Raw genomic sequence first — 21,362 nt, 5'->3', positions numbered from 1 at the left:
TTTAGTGGAGTCAGTTGGCATTAAGCTAAACTTGGAAAAGGTTTGTGAACTTTTGAGTCCAATGTTGTCAATGGTGCCCACAAGAAGAGTTGTAGTCTTTATTTTGAACATTTGATGTAATAAAGTCTCATGAAGACTCTTGCTTGTAATTGCCTATTCATTCATTAATAAAGTTGAAACGTTCATTCAATCTTCCTTGTCTGAAGCTTTATGATAAAACCATAGTCTTTTAGTCCATAAACAAACTTAACAACTTACGAAGAGACAAATGTAGATTTGCATGAACAAACTCTTCGTAGTTTGCTTAAAACGATATATTCGCAATCTTAGGGTCAAAGGACTATTGACCTCAGTATGATTGTTAGAAGAATCTATGATGTCTGGTTATGAGGCATTGAGAGTTGGAGACTCTATGGTTCTTCTAGGTATCTTCCGAAGGTACTGAATTGACCAGTGCACTTCTAGAGACAATATAAGAACAAACCATTTAACCTCTTATGTCTCGAAGTCACTATGTATGAATTGCATCATGCTTACCTTAATCCTGAAATGAGACATGCCATTTCACACCTTAGTATTCTCATTTGATAAAGTCAAAGTTCGGACTCACTATGTGATTCCGAACAAGGCCTATTGGTGAAGTACTAAGTTGTGAGTCTGTCATGAGTAACTTTGTGAAGTTCTCATTGATATGGAATTCATGTACAAGATTGCTGAAATGCAATGTATGTCACCTCATGCTTTGCTCCTTGGAGTGTGAATAAATGAACTGGCCAGTATCCAAATTGAGTCCTGACTCTTTTGGATGAAACAATGTGACTTGTTAGCTCCTCGTCAATACATTGTTTCTAACTTATTCACAAGCGACAAAGGAGTTGAGGAAATAACAGCTAGAAGGGTAAAATGGTAATTTAGTAAATCCCGACTAGCTGATGACATTCATGAAGGGTAAACATAGATAATATTCAGTGGATCCGCTCATCATAATTAGGTCGAATTCTTGAGTAGAAAATAAATTCATTTGAACCGAGAGATTTTCAGTGTCAACTCTTTAGTGGAGTCAGTTGACATTAAGCTAAACTTGGAAAAGGTTTGTGAACTTTTGAGTCCAAGTGTTTAGCTCAAGCTTTGTTCATTTGGGTCCATGAGGTCACTGTCACGAATCACATCGATAGGAATAGTTAAACTGGAAGCTAAGTCAAAACAAGAACGAAAATTGTCGAAAGGGTATTTTTGTCTTTTGAGACATAAGGATTAAATGGATGTCAATAAATTTTGACAAGTTTATTTGATGACTTAATGTCACTCGGCCATAATATGATTAACTGGGCCTTGTGAATTAATTTCATTTCATGAGAATTTTATTGAAAATTCTTAATGGGCCTTTCTCATGTTGTCATGAACAAATGAAGAAGCTTCTAGAAGCTCCTTCTAGAGAGACTTGGGCGCCTACCCTAATAGAGAAATAGGAGAGTTTATTTTGTGCATAAATGTATTTAGATACTTGCCAAAAGAAAAAGAGGAAACAAATTTCCTCCAAGAGGAAAATGGGAATCGGCCAAGTGAGAGACAAGGCAAGGCCTTGAACAAAATTGGAAACAAATCAAGGCTTCTAGAAGCCTTGAGTTGGCCGAGTGTCTCAAAGGGAAAAAAGAGGAAATTGCTCATGAATATGTGATATTCTATAGAAGAGGAAACTACCTTATTGAAGGTGAGACCTCTCCTATAAATAGGAGCCTCATTTCCTCACATTTCATTCATCCAAGTTTAAGAGATTTGAGAGACTCTCTCTCTAGAACTTTGGCCGAAAATCCTCTCTCTCTCTCTCTAGTTTATTTTCGATTATTTCTTGTCTTGGCACCTAGGTCCTCACTCGACCTAGTGTTTAGCTCTGCGACTTCGAGACTCGTTCTTAAGTCGTAGTGTTTAAAAGTGGCCACTCACTGATTCCTTCTTTTCGAGTGATTTAGTGATAGAAACTTTCGTGGTTGCTCGAGGTGCCGAGGAAAGAAAGAGAGACGTGCTGCGAGGGGAGACGAGCGTTGCAACTTTCCAAAAGCTTCTACAAGGTTCAAGCTTCAAGAAAGGTTGGTGAACTTCATAACTCATTTTGGTTTTTAATTACATGTACTTGCACTTGTCTAGGTTAGTAAAAATTGTTTTACTTGTAAAAGAAATTTTTTAAAATTCCGCCGCTTAACGAAGCGTTAATTATTTTCTCAAACCCTAGATCGATTCCAACAAATGGTATCAGAGCTATGGTCAAAGATTAGCATGTACATGTTTTTTAAAATTATGAGCTTGAAAATCGTTTTCGAAGGTTTACTAATTTTGTGACAAGTTAGAATTGTTATCTTAGATTTTTTTTAATTTATTGCTCATGTCTTTAAATTAAAAAGCATGTTGATTTTCTATGAGTTTGGGATGTTTTTAAAACACATTAGAATCAGTTCTAAAAGTTTTTAATTTTTTATATTTAAAAACGTGTTTTAAAGGTTTGAGAAATTTCTGTAAATTTTGTGACTAGTTACTTTGTCTTTCTAGTTTCTCTTATTTACCGTATTCGTTTTATGCTTGTTGTTATTTCTTTTATTCTATGTTATTACCCTGCTAATAAAACACAAATAAAAGCTTTAAACAACATCTTAAAACGTTCCGTTACACTTGATTCTTTTTCGCACCTAAAAAGGACCAAAGTTTTAATTTATTTCTTTTTCTTTGAGCTGGAGTAAACCCGCATTAAAAGTTGCATAACTCTCTGCTCAGAAATCGAAATTTAATGATTCTTGAATCAAATTAAAGCTCTGTCTGTCCTCTGTCCAATGCCGCCGGTTTCGGCTGAAAAGGACATCGTAGCCGCCAGATATGGCGATTTTACTCCGAGGTGCGCGGCTGTCTGAAACTCCAGTTTTTTAGAAATCCGGATTTTCAAACCCCACTACCATGAGTTATAGAACTCTAATGAGAAAACTTTCTTGAGCAAAAATGTTTTTCATATGATTATAAACATGATGTGTAAGATTAAAATGTTTTGATTTTTGAAAGTTTAATTGAAATTGAATTTTTACAAAACTAGTTTGAATTTTGAAAAACCGTTTTCACTTTCAAACTTGAAAATATTTTGTCATCCAAATCAAATAAGTTTTCAAAATGTTTTCAAAACTATATCTATATCACATATGTTCAAAATCTATATGCTCTTGAAATTTTAAGTGGGAGGTCTCCTTGTAGACAAGCCGAAAAATAAAAAGATGTGTAATCTCAAACTTTCAAGTGTTCGAGTGAGTTGAAGTTCACACTTCCCTCACGCACTTTCCCGAAATAGAAAATAGGAAAAGATCGAGTATGTACCTTGTGCCTTTATGCACTAATACTGCTCTGAACATGTCGATCTAGGATTCTCTTCTAGTTGTCCGCTCTGTCGCTCTCTAACTAGGAAATTTGTTTCCGAACTTATAAGAGTCGATGAACCAACTCCAAAAACTAAGTGGGAGGGTTATATTCGTTGTTTGTAACCCGCGATCCCCAACACTAGTGAAAGATGCAATAACGTGGGACTAAGAGCCGCTCTTGCGACCCTCACTTAAATGTGAGTACTCCAAGGCGTTATTGCTTCGATCATTGCTCAATGAGCTACGTCCGAGAGTGATGCAATGATGGCAAGGCCTCCCCTTGGGGGATTGTTTTTCAAAGCTGATCTTTTGGATTAAGTGGTTGGTTGCACGCTTAGGCTCAATCCCTAGTATCCTCCCTTGAGGCTCTGCGAAAGGATGTGAGTGATCAAACCAATTTACAAGGTGGCTAGTCAAAATAGATGTATTGACATCTTGGCTTAGCATTAATGATGTGTCATTTACTTATAAATGGAGATTTTTTTGCGGCCTTCTCTTGAGGGAGTAAATTATCGTTTGGTTTATAACACCTTTGGGTTTTACAAAAGTCTTAATGAAACTTAAATCCTAAACCAAAGACTAATCATAAACTTGTTTCAACTTTTATAGGCAATATGTCTCTCAACCCTCTCTCTACAATTCTTTCTTCGAATAAACTCGAAGGCGACAATTACGTCGACTGGAAACGTAACCTCGACATAGTCCTTACTGTCGACAAGCACAAATGGGTTCTCACCACCCCCTGTCCTCAAACGAATGATGATTCGACGCAAGAGGAGAAAGACGTCCTGGCGGCCTGGCTTCGATCCGATGAGATTGCGAGATGCTACATTTTGGCATCGATGAACAATGTGTTGCAACAACAACATCGTGATTATGAAACTGCCACCGATATGCTCTACAATCTCCATGAGATGTTTGGAGGGCAAGGACGTCAAGCTAGGCAACAAGCGGTCCGACAATTCATGAACTGTCGTATGAAGGCTGGAACTCCCGTTAGAGATCATATGATGCTGATCATTAGCTATCTCAACGAGATGGAGATTCTTGGATCTGAGATTGATGGGGAGACTAAAATAGATATGATCTTGGAAACTCTCCCCGAAACCTTTGATACCTTCAAATTGAATTATTCCATGAACAAGCTAGAGTACACTGTTACCGAGCTCATGAAGGAACTTCAAACCGCTGAGGCACTCACTAAGAAAAAGAGGGCTCAAGGAGAAGTACATGCTACTGCCTCCACCTCTGGATCTAAGAAGAGACCTCGCAACGCCGAGAAGAAGAACCAACCTAAGGTTCAAACGAAGAAGAAGGCGCCAAAGGCTCCGAAGGTGGACAAGTCTAAAGACAAGTGCCACCACTGCAACGAGCCTGGTCACTGGCGTAGGAACTGTCCTGCCTACCTCAAAACCAAAGCAAAAGGTATTGTACTTGTTACTGAAGCCTGTTTAGTAGCTGATAATGTATCATCGTGGATTATTGACTCCGCTGCTACTAACCACATTTGCTGCTCCTTGACTGGTTTTAGGAAAAGCAAAAGCTTAGAGGATGGCGACTTCTGCTTCAAGTGGGGTGATGAGAGCGTGGTGTCTGCGAAGGCTGTGGGATCCGTGACGCTATCTTTTGAAGATCGAACTTTAAATTTGAATAATGTGTATTATGTTCCTTCCTTTGGGAAAAACCTAGTATCTGTTGCTCAACTTTTCGAGCAAGATTGTTATTTAAAGTTTATAAAGAATGGAATTCGTATTTCTTTTTCTGATTCTTTCGTCACTAATGCATGTATGAAAAATGGTTTTTTTTTACATCTATCCCACTCAACCTTCTCTTTTAGACACCGAAATAGATAACGATTTAATTAGGGAGCCAAAGAGGATCAAACTTTCTGAATCCTCCGATCTAACAAAATCAACATACCTCTGGCACTTAAGACTTGGTCATATCAGTCTAGATAGGATTAAGAGACTTGTGAGGGATGGTCCACTCCAAGCCTCTACAATAGGCTCACTGCCTACTTGTGAATCCTGTATAGAAGGAAAAATGACTAAGCGACCTTTCTCCGATAAGGGTCGAAGAGCCACTGAGTTGCTGGAACTAATACATTCTGATGTATGTGGTCCGCTCAACCAACAGGCACGTGGAGGATACGAATACTTCGTTACCTTCACTGATGATTACTCAAGATATGGGTTTGTCTATTTGCTTAAACACAAATCCGAGACCTTTAACGTATTTAAGGTCTTTAGGGCTTTAGTGGAAAAGAAAACTGGCAAAGTGATCAAAACCCTTCGATCTGATCGAGGTGGTGAGTATATGTCTGGAGAGTTCGATGACTTTCTTAAAGAAGAAGGTATCGCTTCTCAGCTTACCGCACCTGGCACACCTCAACAAAACGGAGTGTCAGAGAGAAGAAACCGAACTCTTATGGAGATGGTTAGATCAATGATGAGTTACTCATCACTCCCGCTTTCCTTTTGGGGATATGCCCTCGAAACAGCCGCCTACATTCTGAACCAAGTTCCGTCCAAAACGGTTCCTGGTACTCCTTATGAACGATGGACTGGCCTTAAAGTGAATCTTGGCCGCATCCGAATTTGGGGTTGCCCTGCACACGTGCTGAGGCAAAAGACTAGCAAGTTGGCTAGTAGGTCAGAATTGTGCCTGTTTGTAGGATATCCGAAGGAAACCAAAGGTTTTACTTTCTATAGTCCCGAGGATGAAATGCACTCGATGTATGTCACGACCCGCAGGACACCCGTCGTCCTCGGAACGCGACCTTTCCCATAACATTATCATAAACCATTTATGTTTTCAAATGAAATGAACATAAAACATTTTCAAACGTCATTTACAAAACGTTTATTAAACAAACAGCGGAAATAAAATTAATTTACATATAAGGAATAACAAGGGTTCCTAGAGCTAGTCCGCTAAAAACTGGTAAAATTTTTCGCTTTTAGAAGAGTTACAAAAATGCAGACTACCCTAGCTTGCTATCCATAAGCACAGGCCCATAATCGTGCTAACCGAGTTTCAAAACGTAAAAAGAGGTTCGGGCCGATTATCTAAACGTTATGATATAATAAAAGTTCTTTCAAAGCTATATAAAACTTTCACGAGCATATAAGCTCGGTTTTCAAAAACCTGATACCCATTTCCCAAAAAGACATTTCCTATGCCACAGGTCGTCATGAGATCTACCTTGACTAGCACTCCTGCTTCGCCTGAGCTTTTCCTTTATCTACAAGGAGAGGGATTTAAGGGGTGAGTCACACCGACTCAGTAAGCAGGATATCTAACCTAGCACTACATGAGATGCATGGGTGCAGATGATAGAATGCAGATGACAGCAGGTGATAGGTTCAGAAGAATAAAGAAGTTCCATTATTCAATCAGAATAACCAAAAAAATATCATTCAAACAACATAGACATATTCAGTTTTAGAACCCCGTTCTAAAACAATCAAACACATAATCATATAGGAATCCGGCTAACAACCGTCTTCCTAGAAACTCATCCATCTCGCTCATACCGGCGCCTTACATCAGTGGACTGGCCAATCAACACTTCAGTCCGCAGCCGTTCATGAGAGATGAGTAAACCATTCTGAGGACTTGAGCCTAGCCCTCAGAAGGCCGAAGTTTTAATGTCTGGGATCCACTAGCACATGTAGGAGGGCCTTGACGCGCGTATGGTAGAGGGGAGCAAACCCTCACCAATCCCTGGTTGGTCCAGGGTTCATATTTCCTTCAGGACAGGTAAGCCACCCATCGACTTACCTGAAGCCACCCATCGACTTCCCATTAAAGGGCCTTCGGGAATGCCACTCGCTACATTGCCGACAAGAGTTCGTTATGTTTTACAGGAGCTGTCTACAGCCTACCTGCCTATCTTAATACAGGAGGAGATCTTATCGGGATAAAGCCAGTCATTAACGTTATTAATTTCACTGTATGGCTCTTTAAGTATTTTACAAGGAGTTGACGACAGCTGTGAGGCTGGACCTTCTCCTAGAACAGTTCCTCTCGGGATTGAATCCGGAGGACACCGTCTTTCCTCCTCCTGTTGTCCTCTCATCAGGACGAAGGGGTAAAACCTATAACAGAAGCTCAACATAGTTTTAAAGGCTTCAAGGTTCTTAACCCGCTAACCGTTTAATCCTATCATTTTATTATCTTATTAGTTAGTGGCCGAAGCCTTATTCGGTCATCTTGTCTAACTGAGGGTTTCTCTTTGTTTTAGGATTAAACGAAGAAACATAAACAATTATTCTACTAGGCACCATTCCCCTTTTGGCGCCTCAAACTTAAATCCCACTTACCCGGAATAGTTCGTCGGAGAACTCGATGAATTCCGGAGGACACTTTGCTTTACACGCTTCCCGAGACCTTTAGCACGTCCTGGAGCGTCGAGAGAACTAGAATCCGAAGTTGAAACTTCGTTAGTTATCGAACTACTTGAAAAGATAATGGTCGTCGTCGGGATTAGATTCGAGTCGGTTCGGAATTCGAGAATTTAATTCATTATTCTCCGGTTTTTCGGGAGTCAAACTTATTCAAGACTCGCGTATTTTCGTATCGAGAACAATACGAAATAAAGTCCAATAACATGCTTATGAGTCTCAAATAAATTGATCCGAATAAAAAGTAACCGAGAATTCCAAAGCGAATCAAATCAAACTCTTAAACGTTATTAAATAAATAAACATAAATTATTTATTTAAATACGCGAAATACATCACATTAATCAAATCCAAGAGTATTTAAACGCGAGACGCGATTAAAAGACTCACGAGTTAATCGAGCTTTAATTTCGATAACTCTTTTTCTTAGAATCTTCAAAACCGGCTTCGTCGCCTTCGCCTCGTCCGGTTTCCGTTCGTCCGTCTAGATCTGTAATCAAGTCATCGAATCCGATAACGAGTCAATTTCACACTTTCAAACTCATAATCAACTCCAAACCAAGCAAACACTTAACCAGCCCCGGCTGAACACACATAATCAAACGCTCGGCAAAACACAAACAAATCACAAGAATTTCCCGACAGCCCGACCCACTAGCGCTTAAGCCATCATAACTCGAGCTACAAAACTTGAAATCGATTGATTCTAGCGGCAAATGAAAGTAGACTCATGTAGCTTTCTAACGAGATATTACAAGCATACATACGACAAGAATAGCTATCTCAAAAACAGCCCGTAATTCCCGGTTACAGATCTGGAAATCTTGTAAATACTGCTGCGAAACACAATCTTTGAAAATTCATAACTCATTCAATACTCAATGGATTTACATGTTCTTGGTCATTTTAGAAAGCTCGTACGGTCTACTATCCATGAAAAATATCCAAAAATAAGGACTCAGAGCATAACGGTCTGTCCACGTCGATTTACAGAGGCTGTTCAAACAGTTTTTTCTTTTTCACACATTCGGCCAAAATGAATCCAAAACAAGAAATTCGAAATCAATCCTCAATCTCAAGCTATAATCATCAATAACCGAGCTCAATAAACATGTAGAACCAATCAATTTCACATATTTCAATCCGGAATCAAAAACCCCCAATTTCGAATCTTAGAACCCTAGATTTCGAATTCAAGTTGAGGAAGAGATTATCACCTTATTCCCGTGAAATTCAGCCTCCTCAGCGTGCTCTCAAACCTTCCCCGGCGTTCCTTCCTGGTCCGGCGTCACGGCGGCTCTCGGCGAGTCTCGTTCTCCTCGGCCTGAAGCGCGCGGCGACGGGGCTCACGGCGGAGATGGCGCGCGAAGATGAGGAGAGAAGAAAAAGAGAAGGGAAGGGTGATTAAGGTGATGATAAAGCTCGGTGAGGCTTGAAGAAGATGGCCGAAATTCTTTTCTCTCTTTTTTTTTCTTTGTCTGCAGGTGTTGCTGTGCGCGCGCGGGAGAGAAGAACGAGAAGAGAGAAAGAAGAAGAAGGAAAAGAAAAGAAAGAGAGTGAGAGGGTGAGGTGGCCGAAAATGAGAGGAGAAGAAGAAAGAAATGCCACATGGCAGCTCCTCCTCACGCCACACGTGCACAAATGGCCCAACAAAATTTTGACACGTCTCTCTTAAAATAACCCCTCTTTACTCTTTTCTTTCAATTTCGTCCTTCAAAACGTTGCACATAAGTCCTTCCAAAATAAAATCTCACAATCTTGTCCTTAATTAATTGAAAATAATCTCGAAAAATAACCGAGAAAATTCTCATTAATTCTCGTTACCTTGAATATATTTAAGGGATTTCATAATTTATTTTCACCCTTGAGATTTTTAAAGCTCCGGGTACATTCCGAGAAATTTTTATTCGGAAAATAATATCGAGTTTACTCGAATATCCTTATTCCGAAATTTCGTCACCCTTAAATATTATTTCTTTCGTTCTCAAGCACTTAAATTTATTCCAACATTCAAGTGCTTTCAAAAATCCTTTTTCTTATTGATTTATCCAAATTTACTATGAATTTCTTCCGAAATTCAAAAATTTCACTTAGAACGTGGAACGAGAAAATATAGAGAGAACATCTCTAATAAACTGAAACGAGAGAGATTGTGAAATTAATAACTCATTCAACACGGAGAGAGAAGAAAATTTCCTTTATTTATTGATAAGAGGAAATTTTTACAGAAGCTGACGTGTACAAAAGTCGGGTCTCACAACCCCTAACCCCTTAAAGAAGTTTCGTCCTCGAAACTTAGAAAAGCGATGGGTACTTTTTCTTCATTTCTTCCTCGAGTTCCCATGTCGCTTCTTCGACATTGTGCCTTTTCCATTGCACTTTCACCAAGGGGATTACCTTGTTCCTCAAAACCTTCTCTTTCCTGTCGAGAATTGCAACTGCTGGCTCTTCATATTGTACACTTTCTGAAACCTCGACTTCATGGACCGGAAGAACGTGAGAAGTGTCCTCTACATATTTCCTTAGCATGGAAACATGGAAGACATTATGCAGATGAGACATTGACGGTGGCAAAGCTAAACGATAAGCTACCACTCCAACGCGCTCCAGGATCTCAAAAGGTCCTGTATACCTGGGGCTCAGCTTACCCTTCTTGCCGAATCTCATCACCCCGCGCATTGGTGAAACTTTCAGAAACACTTTGTCTCCGACCTGAAACTCAAGAGGTCGTCTCCGTTTATCTGCATAGCTCTTCTGACGATTCTGAGAAGCCTTCATTCTCGCTCGGATCTTCTTGATTGCTTCTGTGGTTTGCTCTAGCATCTCTGGCCCTACGAGCTTGTTCTCTCCGACTTCGTCCCAGTGGACAGGGGATCGACATTTCCTTCCATAGAGTGCTTCATATGGCGCCATTCCAATAGTCGCTTGATAACTATTGTTATACGCAAACTCTATCAAAGGAAGGTAACGGCTCCACGAGCCCTGAAAATCTAACACGCTGGCTCGGAGCATATCTTCTAGAATCTGAATGGTGCGCTCACTCTGCCCATCAGTCTGAGGGTGGAAGGCTGTACTGAACTTCAATCTTGATCCCATGCCATCATGGAGACGTTGCCAAAACCTCGAAGTGAATCGAGTATCTCGATCTGAAACGATCGACAAAGGAACTCCATGCAGGCGCACTATCTCCTTGATAAATAGCTCAGCTAATCTATCAATTGAATAAGTGGTCCTTATGGGAAGAAAGTGGGCCGACTTCGTCAACCTGTCTACAATCACCCAGACTGCGTCATACCCTGTCGTAGTCCTGGGTAAACCCGACACGAAATCCATCGTGATCTGGTCCCACTTCCACTGTGGAACTTCCAAGGGTTGCAACATCCCTGCGGGTTTCTGATGCTCAGCCTTAATCTGCTGGCATGTAAGACACTTTTGGACGAACGTCACCACATCTCTCTTCATACCCGGCCACCAATAGATCTTCTTGAGATCTTGATACATTTTCGTCGCACCTGGATGGATCGAATATGGAGTCCCATGAGCTTCTTGCAGCAATTGGCGTCGGAGATCATCATTGGCAGGCACACAGACCTTACCGTTACATCTCAACATTTCCCGATCGTCGAGTTTAAATTCACCTTCTTGGTTCCCTTGGGCGTCAAACATCTTCCCAAGCAAGAACTCATCCGCGTATTGTCCCTCCTTTATCTGCTCAAGAAGGGTTGGTCGCACGTTAAGAGCTGCTAATCTTCCAGTGATCAGCTGCATCTCCAACCTTTCTATCTCTGACTTGAGCTGAGGAGACTGTCCAACTAGATTCGCAGCTACTGCGGCGGTCTTTCGACTAAGGGCATCAGCCACCTTATTCGCCTTTCCAGGGTGATAATGAAGCTCAAAGTCGTAATCATTCAACAATTCCATCCAACGTCCCTGCCTCATATTCAACTCTTTCTGAGTAAAGAGGTATTTGAGGGTCTTATGGTCCGTGTAAATGTCGCAGTGTACTCCATACAGATAATGCCTCCAAAGTTTGAGTGCAAAAACCACAGCTGCGAGCTCCATATCATGCGTTGGATACCTTGTCTCGTAGTCCTTGAGCTGTCGAGATGCGTAGGCGATCACCTTGCCCCGTTGCATCAGCACTGCTCCTAGGCCTTGTTTCGATGCGTCACAATAAATTGCAAAACCTTCAGTTCCTTGTGGAATTGCAAGGATTGGAGCTATCGTTAGGCGCTTCTTTAGCTCTCGAAAACTGCTTTCACACTTGTCCGTCCATTCAAACTTGGTTCCTTTTCGTGTTAATTGGGTCAGAGGCATGGCTAACTTAGAAAATCCTTCCACGAATTTCCTATAGTAGCCAGCTAAACCTAGGAAACTTCTTATCTCCGTTACTGTTTTCGGCCTATTCCAGTCCTTAACTGCTTGGATCTTCGCTGGGTCGACCATAACTCCTTCCTTCGAAATGACATGACCCAAGAAGATTACCTTGTCAAGCCAAAATTCACACTTCGAGAACTTGGCATAGAGCTGTTTTTCTCGGAGTTTCGCTAGAACCATTCTTAAATGATGCTCATGATCCTCCCGAGTCTTCGAGTATATGAGGATATCGTCTATGAAAACAATCACGAACTTATCCAAGAACGCCTCAAACACTCGGTTCATCAAATCCATAAATGCTGCAGGAGCATTCGTCAATCCAAAGGACATGACTAAGAACTCATAATGCCCATATCGCGTTCGGAACGCTGTCTTCGGAATGTCTTCACCTCGGACCTTAAGCTGATGATAGCCCGAACGTAGATCGATCTTTGAGAAGATTTGCGCTCCTGCTAATTGATCAAACAAATCGTCGATACGAGGAAGTGGATATCTATTCTTGATAGTCACCTGGTTCAATCCTCGGTAGTCGATGCATAACCTTAGAGAACCATCCGCTTTCTTCACGAATAACACCGGGGCTCCCCACGGTGAATGACTTGGACGGATGAAACCTTTATCCAACAACTCCTGTAACTGCGTCTTAAGCTCTTTCAACTCTGCTGGAGCCATCCAGTATGGGGTCTTCGATATCGGTGCAGTTCCAGGAATCAATTCTATGCAGAATTCGATCTCCCGATCAGGTGGTAATCCTGGTAGATCTTCAGGAAATGCGTCTAAAAACTCCTTTACGACTGGAATATCCTTCGGCTCTACCTTCTGTTCCTTCGATACATCTCTTACGCTTGCTAGAAATCCAGCACATCCACTCTGTAGCATCCTCAAAGCTCTCATTGCTGACACCATTGGAAGGGCTGGTTTCCGAGATGATCCATGAAAGTAAAACGATTCACTCCCCGGAGCTTGAAACTTAACCTCCTTCTTATTGCAGTTAATCACTGCGTGATGCTTGCTTAACCAATCCATCCCGAGTATAACATCATAGTCAACCATTTCAAGTTCAATCAGATGAGCCATCAGCTCTCTACCTTGAACGTGAATTGGTACGTTCTTGAACCATAACTTAGATTCGAACAGATCTCCTGCCGGACTGACAGTTATGAACGGGTAGGAAAAATTCAACTTTTCACTTCCTAACTTTTCAGCTACTCTAGATGCAATAAATGAATGCGTAGCACCTGAATCCATGAGTACATAAGCTGAAAGATTTCCCACAGAAAGCTGACCTGTAACCGCAGTGGACGTTCCTGCACGCACATCATCTTCACGAATAGTGAACACTCGAGCATTGGCTTTCGGTGGGGCCTTGGCTGGTACATCTCCTTGTCTCGGGTTTGGACAGGTCCTGGAATAATGTCCCACTTGGCCACAATTGTAACAAGTAACATTATTGGCTCGGCACTCGCCTGAATGTCGGTTCCCACACTTCGCACATTGAGGGATGTTCTGATTGTCAGGTCTGGCGCGCTTGTTATCGACGTTCTGGTCACCTTTCTGGAAGCGCTTACCTTTTCCATACGAGTTTCCGCCTCCCGACTGATTCCTCTGTTGAGGCTGATTTCCATAGTTCGTCGGATTACGGCGTCCTGACTGCTGCTGGAAACGATTCCTCTTGAACTGATTCCCTGTATTCGAACCAGCTTGTGGTGGCGGCACTATAGTAAGAGGAGTTGGAGCAGAAACTGCCACGTCTCCATGCCAAGCGTCGATCCTCAACGCCCTTTGAACCGCACTAGCGTAGGTTCTTGGCCCAGTGTCTCCGCTCTCTACCAGCTTCACGATTCCAACGTTCAAACCATGCATAAACTTCGTCTTCCGTGCTTGATCGGTCGGAACCACGGACGGAGAAAACTTTGCCAGCTCGTCGAACTTCGCAACGTATTCCGCTACTGGCATCTTCCCTTGACGCAGATTCATGAACTCTCGAATCTTGCCGGATGTGCTTGCCTCGCTCAGGTATTTCTCATGAAAGAGGTTGATGAAGTGTACCCATGTCATAGTCGTTACATCCTCTGACATGACAGTTACCTCCCACCAGCTTCGAGCCTCAGAGGTCATCTGGTAGATCGCGCAAGCTACGCGCTCCGCGTCGGACAACTGCATGTAGCTAACAATCTGTTGGATCTTCTTGATCCAATTCTCAGCCGCTACAGGGTCTGGACCTCCTTCGAACACTGGTGGCTTCTGCTTCCGGAATCGTTCGTACACTGGCTCTCCTATAACAGGGGCTACATCAGGAATACGGTAGTTCAGCTCTTCCGCTCTCGCTACCGGTAAGGCTGGAAGAGGTTCTTGAGGTTGGTTCTCGGCAGCTAGAGGAGGATCCGGTTGAACCTGCTGATCCATTCGCTCAAGCAGCAATGCCATCAAACGGTTCTGTCTCTCCGTTTGCTCATTCCTTTGCTGCGCTTCTCTAGCCTGTCGTTCCAACGATTGCTCTATCCTTGCAATACGAGCGTCAAGACTTTCCACTTCTTCCGCCATTACTTCCAGATTCTAAAGGAATCACATAACAATAACCAGGTCAGAAACTGAACGACGCCAGAAAGCTCAAGATATCATACATATTCTCCAACGAATCCAAACAGGAAACACAGCACACCGACACATCGATACCCTCATACTCTTAGTGACCATAAACAAAAAGGTCACACATGTAGACACTCAGACCGTAAACAAGATGCTTAGTCAACTAATAGATCTCACAGTCTACAGAAACGACTAAACCTGTGGCTCTGATACCAAAAACTCTGTCACGACCCGCAGGACACCCGTCGTCCTCGGAACGCGACCTTTCCCATAACATTATCATAAACCATTTATGTTTTCAAATGAAATGAACATAAAACATTTTCAAACGTCATTTACAAAACGTTTATTAAACAAACAGCGGAAATAAAATTAATTTACATATAAGGAATAACAAGGGTTCCTAGAGCTAGTCCGCTAAAAACTGGTAAAATTTTTCGCTTTTAGAAGAGTTACAAAAATGCGGACTACCCTAGCTTGCTATCCATAAGCACAGGCCCATAATCGTGCTAACCGAGTTTCAAAACGTAAAAAGAGGTTCGGGCCGATTATCTAAACGTTATGATATAATAAAAGTTCTTTCAAAGCTATATAAAACTTTCACGAGCATATAAGCTCGGTTTTCAAAAACCTGATACCCATTTCCCAAAAAGACATTTCCTATGCCACAGGTCGTCATGAGATCTACCTTGACTAGCACTCCTGCTTCGCCTGAGCTTTTCCTTTATCTACAAGGAGAGGGATTTAAGGGGTGAGTCACACCGACTCAGTAAGCAGGATATCTAACCTAGCACTACATGAGATGCATGGGTGCAGATGATAGAATGCAGATGACAGCAGGTGATAGGTTCAGAAGAATAAAGAAGTTCCATTATTCAATCAGAATAACCAAAAAAATATCATTCAAACAACATAGACATATTCAGTTTTAGAACCCCGTTCTAAAACAATCAAACACATAATCATATAGGAATCCGGCTAACAACCGTCTTCCTAGAAACTCATCCATCTCGCTCATACCGGCGCCTTACATCAGTGGACTGGCCAATCAACACTTCAGTCCGCAGCCGTTCATGAGAGATGAGTAAACCATTCTGAGGACTTGAGCCTAGCCCTCAGAAGGCCGAAGTTTTAATGTCTGGGATCCACTAGCACATGTAGGAGGGCCTTGACGCGCGTATGGTAGAGGGGAGCAAACCCTCACCAATCCCTGGTTGGTCCAGGGTTCATATTTCCTTCAGGACAGGTAAGCCACCCATCGACTTACCTGAAGCCACCCATCGACTTCCCATTAAAGGGCCTTCGGGAATGCCACTCGCTACATTGCCGACAAGAGTTCGTTATGTTTTACAGGAGCTGTCTACAGCCTACCTGCCTATCTTAATACAGGAGGAGATCTTATCGGGATAAAGCCCGTCATTAACGTTATTAATTTCACTGTATGGCTCTTTAAGTATTTTACAAGGAGTTGACGACAGCTGTGAGGCTGGACCTTCTCCTAGAACAGTTCCTCTCGGGATTGAATCCGGAGGACACCGTCTTTCCTCCTCCTGTTGTCCTCTCATCAGGACGAAGGGGTAAAACCTATAACAGAAGCTCAACATAGTTTTAAAGGCTTCAAGGTTCTTAACCCGCTAACCTTTAATCCTATCATTTTATTATCTTATTAGTTAGTGGCCGAAGCCTTATTCGGTCATCTTGTCTAACTGAGGGTTTCTCTTTGTTTTAGGATTAAACGAAGAAACATAAACAATTATTCTACTAGGCACCATTCCCCTTTTGGCGCCTCAAACTTAAATCCCACTTACCCGGAATAGTTCGTCGGAGAACTCGATGAATTCCGGAGGACACTTTGCTTTACACGCTTCCCGAGACCTTTAGCACGTCCTGGAGCGTCGAGAGAACTAGAATCCGAAGTTGAAACTTCGTTAGTTATCGAACTACTTGAAAAGATAATGGTCGTCGTCGGGATTAGATTCGAGTCGGTTCGGAATTCGAGAATTTAATTCATTATTCTCCGGTTTTTCGGGAGTCAAACTTATTCAAGACTCGCGTATTTTCGTATCGAGAACAATACGAAATAAAATCCAATAACATGCTTATGAGTCTCAAATAAATTGATCCGAATAAAAAGTAACCGAGAATTCCAAAGCGAATCAAATCAAACTCTTAAACGTTATTAAATAAATAAACATAAATTATTTATTTAAATACGCGAAATACATCACATTAATCAAATCCAAGAGTATTTAAACGCGAGACGCGATTAAAAGACTCACGAGTTAATCGAGCTTTAATTTCGATAACTCTTTTTCTTAGAATCTTCAAAACCGGCTTCGTCGCCTTCGCCTCGTCCGGTTTCCGTTCGTCCGTCTAGATCTGTAATCAAGTCATCGAATTCGATAACGAGTCAATTTCACACTTTCAAACTCATAATCAACTCCAAACCAAGCAAACACTTAACCAGCCCCGGCTGAACACACATAATCAAACGCTCGGCAAAACACAAACAAATCACAAGAATTTCCCGACAGCCCGACCCACTAGCGCTTAAGCCATCATAACTCGAGCTACAAAACTTGAAATCGATTGATTCTAGCGGCAAATGAAAGTAGACTCATGTAGCTTTCTAACGAGATATTACAAGCATACATACGACAAGAATAGCTATCTCAAAAACAGCCCGTAATTCCCGGTTACAGATCTGGAAATCTTGTAAATACTGCTGCGAAACACAATCTTTGAAAATTCATAACTCATTCAATACTCAATGGATTTACATGTTCTTGGTCATTTTAGAAAGCTCGTACGGTCTACTATCCATGAAAAATATCCAAAAATAAGGACTCAGAGCATAACGGTCTGTCCACGTCGATTTACAGAGGCTGTTCAAACAGTTTTTTCTTTTTCACACATTCGGCCAAAATGAATCCAAAACAAGAAATTCGAAATCAATCCTCAATCTCAAGCTATAATCATCAATAACCGAGCTCAATAAACATGTAGAACCAATCAATTTCACATATTTCAATCCGGAATCAAAAACCCCCAATTTCGAATCTTAGAACCCTAGATTTCGAATTCAAGTTGAGGAAGAGATTATCACCTTATTCCCGTGAAATTCAGCCTCCTCAGCGTGCTCTCAAACCTTCCCCGGCGTTCCTTCCTGGTCCGGCGTCACGGCGGCTCTCGGCGAGTCTCGTTCTCCTCGGCCTGAAGCGCGCGGCGACGGGGCTCACGGCGGAGATGGCGCGCGAAGATGAGGAGAGAAGAAAAAGAGAAGGGAAGGGTGATTAAGGTGATGATAAAGCTCGGTGAGGCTTGAAGAAGATGGCCGAAATTCTTTTCTCTCTTTTTTTTTCTTTGTCTGCAGGTGTTGCTGTGCGCGCGCGGGAGAGAAGAACGAGAAGAGAGAAAGAAGAAGAAGGAAAAGAAAAGAAAGAGAGTGAGAGGGTGAGGTGGCCGAAAATGAGAGGAGAAGAAGAAAGAAATGCCACATGGCAGCTCCTCCTCACGCCACACGTGCACAAATGGCCCAACAAAATTTTGACACGTCTCTCTTAAAATAACCCCTCTTTACTCTTTTCTTTCAATTTCGTCCTTCAAAACGTTGCACATAAGTCCTTCCAAAATAAAATCTCACAATCTTGTCCTTAATTAATTGAAAATAATCTCGAAAAATAACCGAGAAAATTCTCATTAATTCTCGTTACCTTGAATATATTTAAGGGATTTCATAATTTATTTTCACCCTTGAGATTTTTAAAGCTCCGGGTACATTCCGAGAAATTTTTATTCGGAAAATAATATCGAGTTTACTCGAATATCCTTATTCCGAAATTTCGTCACCCTTAAATATTATTTCATTCGTTCTCAAGCACTTAAATTTATTCCAACATTCAAGTGCTTTCAAAAATCCTTTTTCTTATTGATTTATCCAAATTTACTATGAATTTCTTCCGAAATTCAAAAATTTCACTTAGAACGTGGAACGAGAAAATATAGAGAGAACATCTCTAATAAACTGAAACGAGAGAGATTGTGAAATTAATAACTCATTCAACACGGAGAGAGAAGAAAATTTCCTTTATTTATTGATAAGAGGAAATTTTTACAGAAGCTGACGTGTACAAAAGTCGGGTCTCACAATGTATGTCAACAAAGTCTGGAAACTTGTAGACCTTCCTGAAGGGATTAAACCCGTAGGGTGTAAGTGGATATACAAGAAGAAAATGGGTCCTGATGGGAACGTCGAGACGTTCAAAGCACGACTTGTGGCGAAGGGTTATATCCAACAAGAAGGGATTGACTATGAAGAAACCTTCTCGCCAGTCGCGATGCTTAAATCCATCCGCATACTCCTATCCATAGCTGCAGCTCTCGACTATGAGATCTGGCAAATGGATGTCAAGACAGCCTTTCTGAATGGCAATCTTGACGAGCGCATTTACATGGCTCAACCAGACGGTTTCGTGGATAAAGGTCAAGAGACCAAGGTTTGTGAGTTGCTTAAATCCATTTATGGACTAAAGCAAGCATCTAGGTCATGGAATATTAGATTCGATGAAACTGTAAAGAGCTTCGGCTTTGAACAGTCAATAGATGAGCCTTGTGTTTACAAGTTAATACACGAAGGCAAAGTTGTGTTTCTGGTACTATATGTCGATGATATACTACTCATTGGTAATGACGTGGGTAAGTTATCTGAGGTTAAGGTCTGGCTAGCAAAGCAATTCGATATGAAGGATCTAGGAGAAGCCGCGTACATTCTGGGAATCAAAATCTTTCGAGATAGGAAAAACCGGACCCTGTCGCTCTCTCAAGCATCTTATATTGATAAGGTGATGGATCGCTTCTCGATGCAAGACTGCAAGAGGGGTCAAACACCCTTTAGGCATGGAGTTTCACTCTCTAAGGACCAGTCTCCCAAGACTGCACAAGAGATTGAAGACATGAGGAAGATTCCTTAGGCCTCTGCCGTAGGAAGCCTCATGTATGCTATGCTTTGCACTAGACCTGATATATGTTTCGCCGTTGGCGTAGTTAGTCGTTTCCAATCCAACCCTGGACCCGAGCACTGGATTGTTGTTAAGCATGTTCTTAAGTATCTTCGAAGAACTAGGAACTTGATGCTCACATACTCAGGTACTGACCTGACTATGACGGGATATACCGACTCCGATTTTCAAGCGGATAAGGATTCCAGGAAATCCACTTCGGGATATGTGTTCATCCTTAATGGTGGAGCTGTTGTGTGGAGAAGTATTAAGCAATCTTGCATTGCTGACTCCACAATGGAAGCAGAATATGTGGCTGCTTGTGAAGCATCCAAAGAGGCTGTATGGCTTAGAAAGTTCCTTAAGTATTTGGAAGTTGTTCCAAACGTCGACGAGCCCATGACCCTTTATAGTGATAATAGTGGGGCTGTCGCTAACTCAAAGGAACCTAGAAGCCATAAGCGCTCTAAGCATATTGAGAGGAAATACCATTTGATTCGAGAGATCGTGCAGCGCGGAGACGTGGAAGTGAAGAAGATCTCAACGGTGGACAACCTCGCAGATCCATTCACCAAGGCCCTAGCGAACAAGGTCTTCGACCAACATCGTGAGGGATTAGGCATGAAGGACTACACACACCTTCTTTGAGTCAAGTGGGAGTTTGTTGTCAATGGTGCCCACAAGAAGAGTTGTAGTCTTTATTTTGAACATTTGATGTAATAAAGTCTCATGAAGACTCTTGCTTGTAATTGCCTATTCATTCATTAATAAAGTTGAAACGTTCATTCAATCTTCCTTGTCTGAAGCTTTATGATAAAACCATAGTCTTTTAGTCCATAAACAAACTTAACAACTTACGAAGAGACAAATGTAGATTTGCATGAACAAACTCTTCGTAGTTTGCTTAAAACGATATATTCGCAATCTTAGGGTCAAAGGACTATTGACCTCAGTATGATTGTTAGAAGAATCTATGATGTCCGGTTATGAGGCATTGAGAGTTGGAGACTCTATGGTTCTTCTAGGTATCTTCCGAAGGTACTGAATTGACCAGTGCACTTCTAGAGACAATATAAGAACAAACCATTTAACCTCTTATGTCTCGAAGTCACTATGTATGAATTGCATCATGCTTACCTTAATCCTGAAATGAGACATGCCATTTCACACCTTAGTATTCTCATTTGAGAAAGTCAAAGTTCGGACTCACTATGTGATTCCGAACAAGGCCTATTGGTGAAGTACTAAGTTGTGAGTCTGTCATGAGTAACTTTGTGAAGTTCTCATAGATATGGAATTCATGTACAAGATTGCTGAAATGCAATGTATGTCACCTCATGCTTTGTTCCTTGGAGTGTGAATAAATGAACTGGCCAGTGTCCAAATTGAGTCCTGACTCTTTTGGATGAAACAATGTGACTTGTTAGCTCCTCGTCAATACATTGTTTCTAACTTATTCACAAGCGACAAAGGAGTTGAGGAAATAACAGCTAGAAGGGTAAAATGGTAATTTAGTAAATCCCGACTAGCTGATGACATTCATGAAGGGTAAACATAGATAATATTCAGTGGATCCGCTCATCATAATTAGGTCGAATTCT

General features: G+C 41.6%; 1 protein-coding gene and 2 long non-coding RNA genes across 3 annotated transcripts; all 3 read right to left on the bottom strand.

The window, feature by feature from the left end:
* Positions 1-6,384: 6,384 nt before the first annotated feature.
* Positions 6,385-9,376, bottom strand: LOC149393632 (uncharacterized). The gene is made up of 4 exons (XR_016299790.1): positions 9,016-9,376; positions 8,189-8,288; positions 7,718-7,813; positions 6,385-6,636 (listed from the first exon to the last, which is right to left on the bottom strand). It is a non-coding gene; the product is annotated as an uncharacterized LOC149393632 (long non-coding RNA).
* Positions 9,377-9,845: 469 nt separating this feature from the next.
* LOC149393631 (uncharacterized) lies at positions 9,846-10,711 on the bottom strand. Its single transcript, XM_089616582.1, has one exon. The coding sequence runs from the start codon at positions 10,709-10,711 to the stop codon at positions 10,094-10,096; it is 618 nt and encodes a 205-aa protein (XP_089472708.1). The 3' UTR covers positions 9,846-10,093.
* Positions 10,712-15,035: 4,324 nt separating this feature from the next.
* Positions 15,036-18,231, bottom strand: LOC149393630 (uncharacterized). The gene is made up of 4 exons (XR_016299800.1): positions 17,871-18,231; positions 17,044-17,143; positions 16,573-16,668; positions 15,036-15,492 (listed from the first exon to the last, which is right to left on the bottom strand). It is a non-coding gene; the product is annotated as an uncharacterized LOC149393630 (long non-coding RNA).
* Between the last annotated feature and the right edge of the window lie 3,131 nt (positions 18,232-21,362).

The sequence above is a fragment of the Urtica dioica genome, chromosome 6 (genome assembly GCF_054948205.1).
Source record: "Urtica dioica subsp. dioica isolate 48M chromosome 6, U.dioica_male_clone48M_v1_H2, whole genome shotgun sequence".
Classification (NCBI taxonomy): domain Eukaryota; kingdom Viridiplantae; phylum Streptophyta; class Magnoliopsida; order Rosales; family Urticaceae; genus Urtica; species Urtica dioica.
The sequence above is the reverse complement of the archived record's forward strand: the minus strand, read 5'-3'. Positions and strand labels throughout refer to the sequence as shown.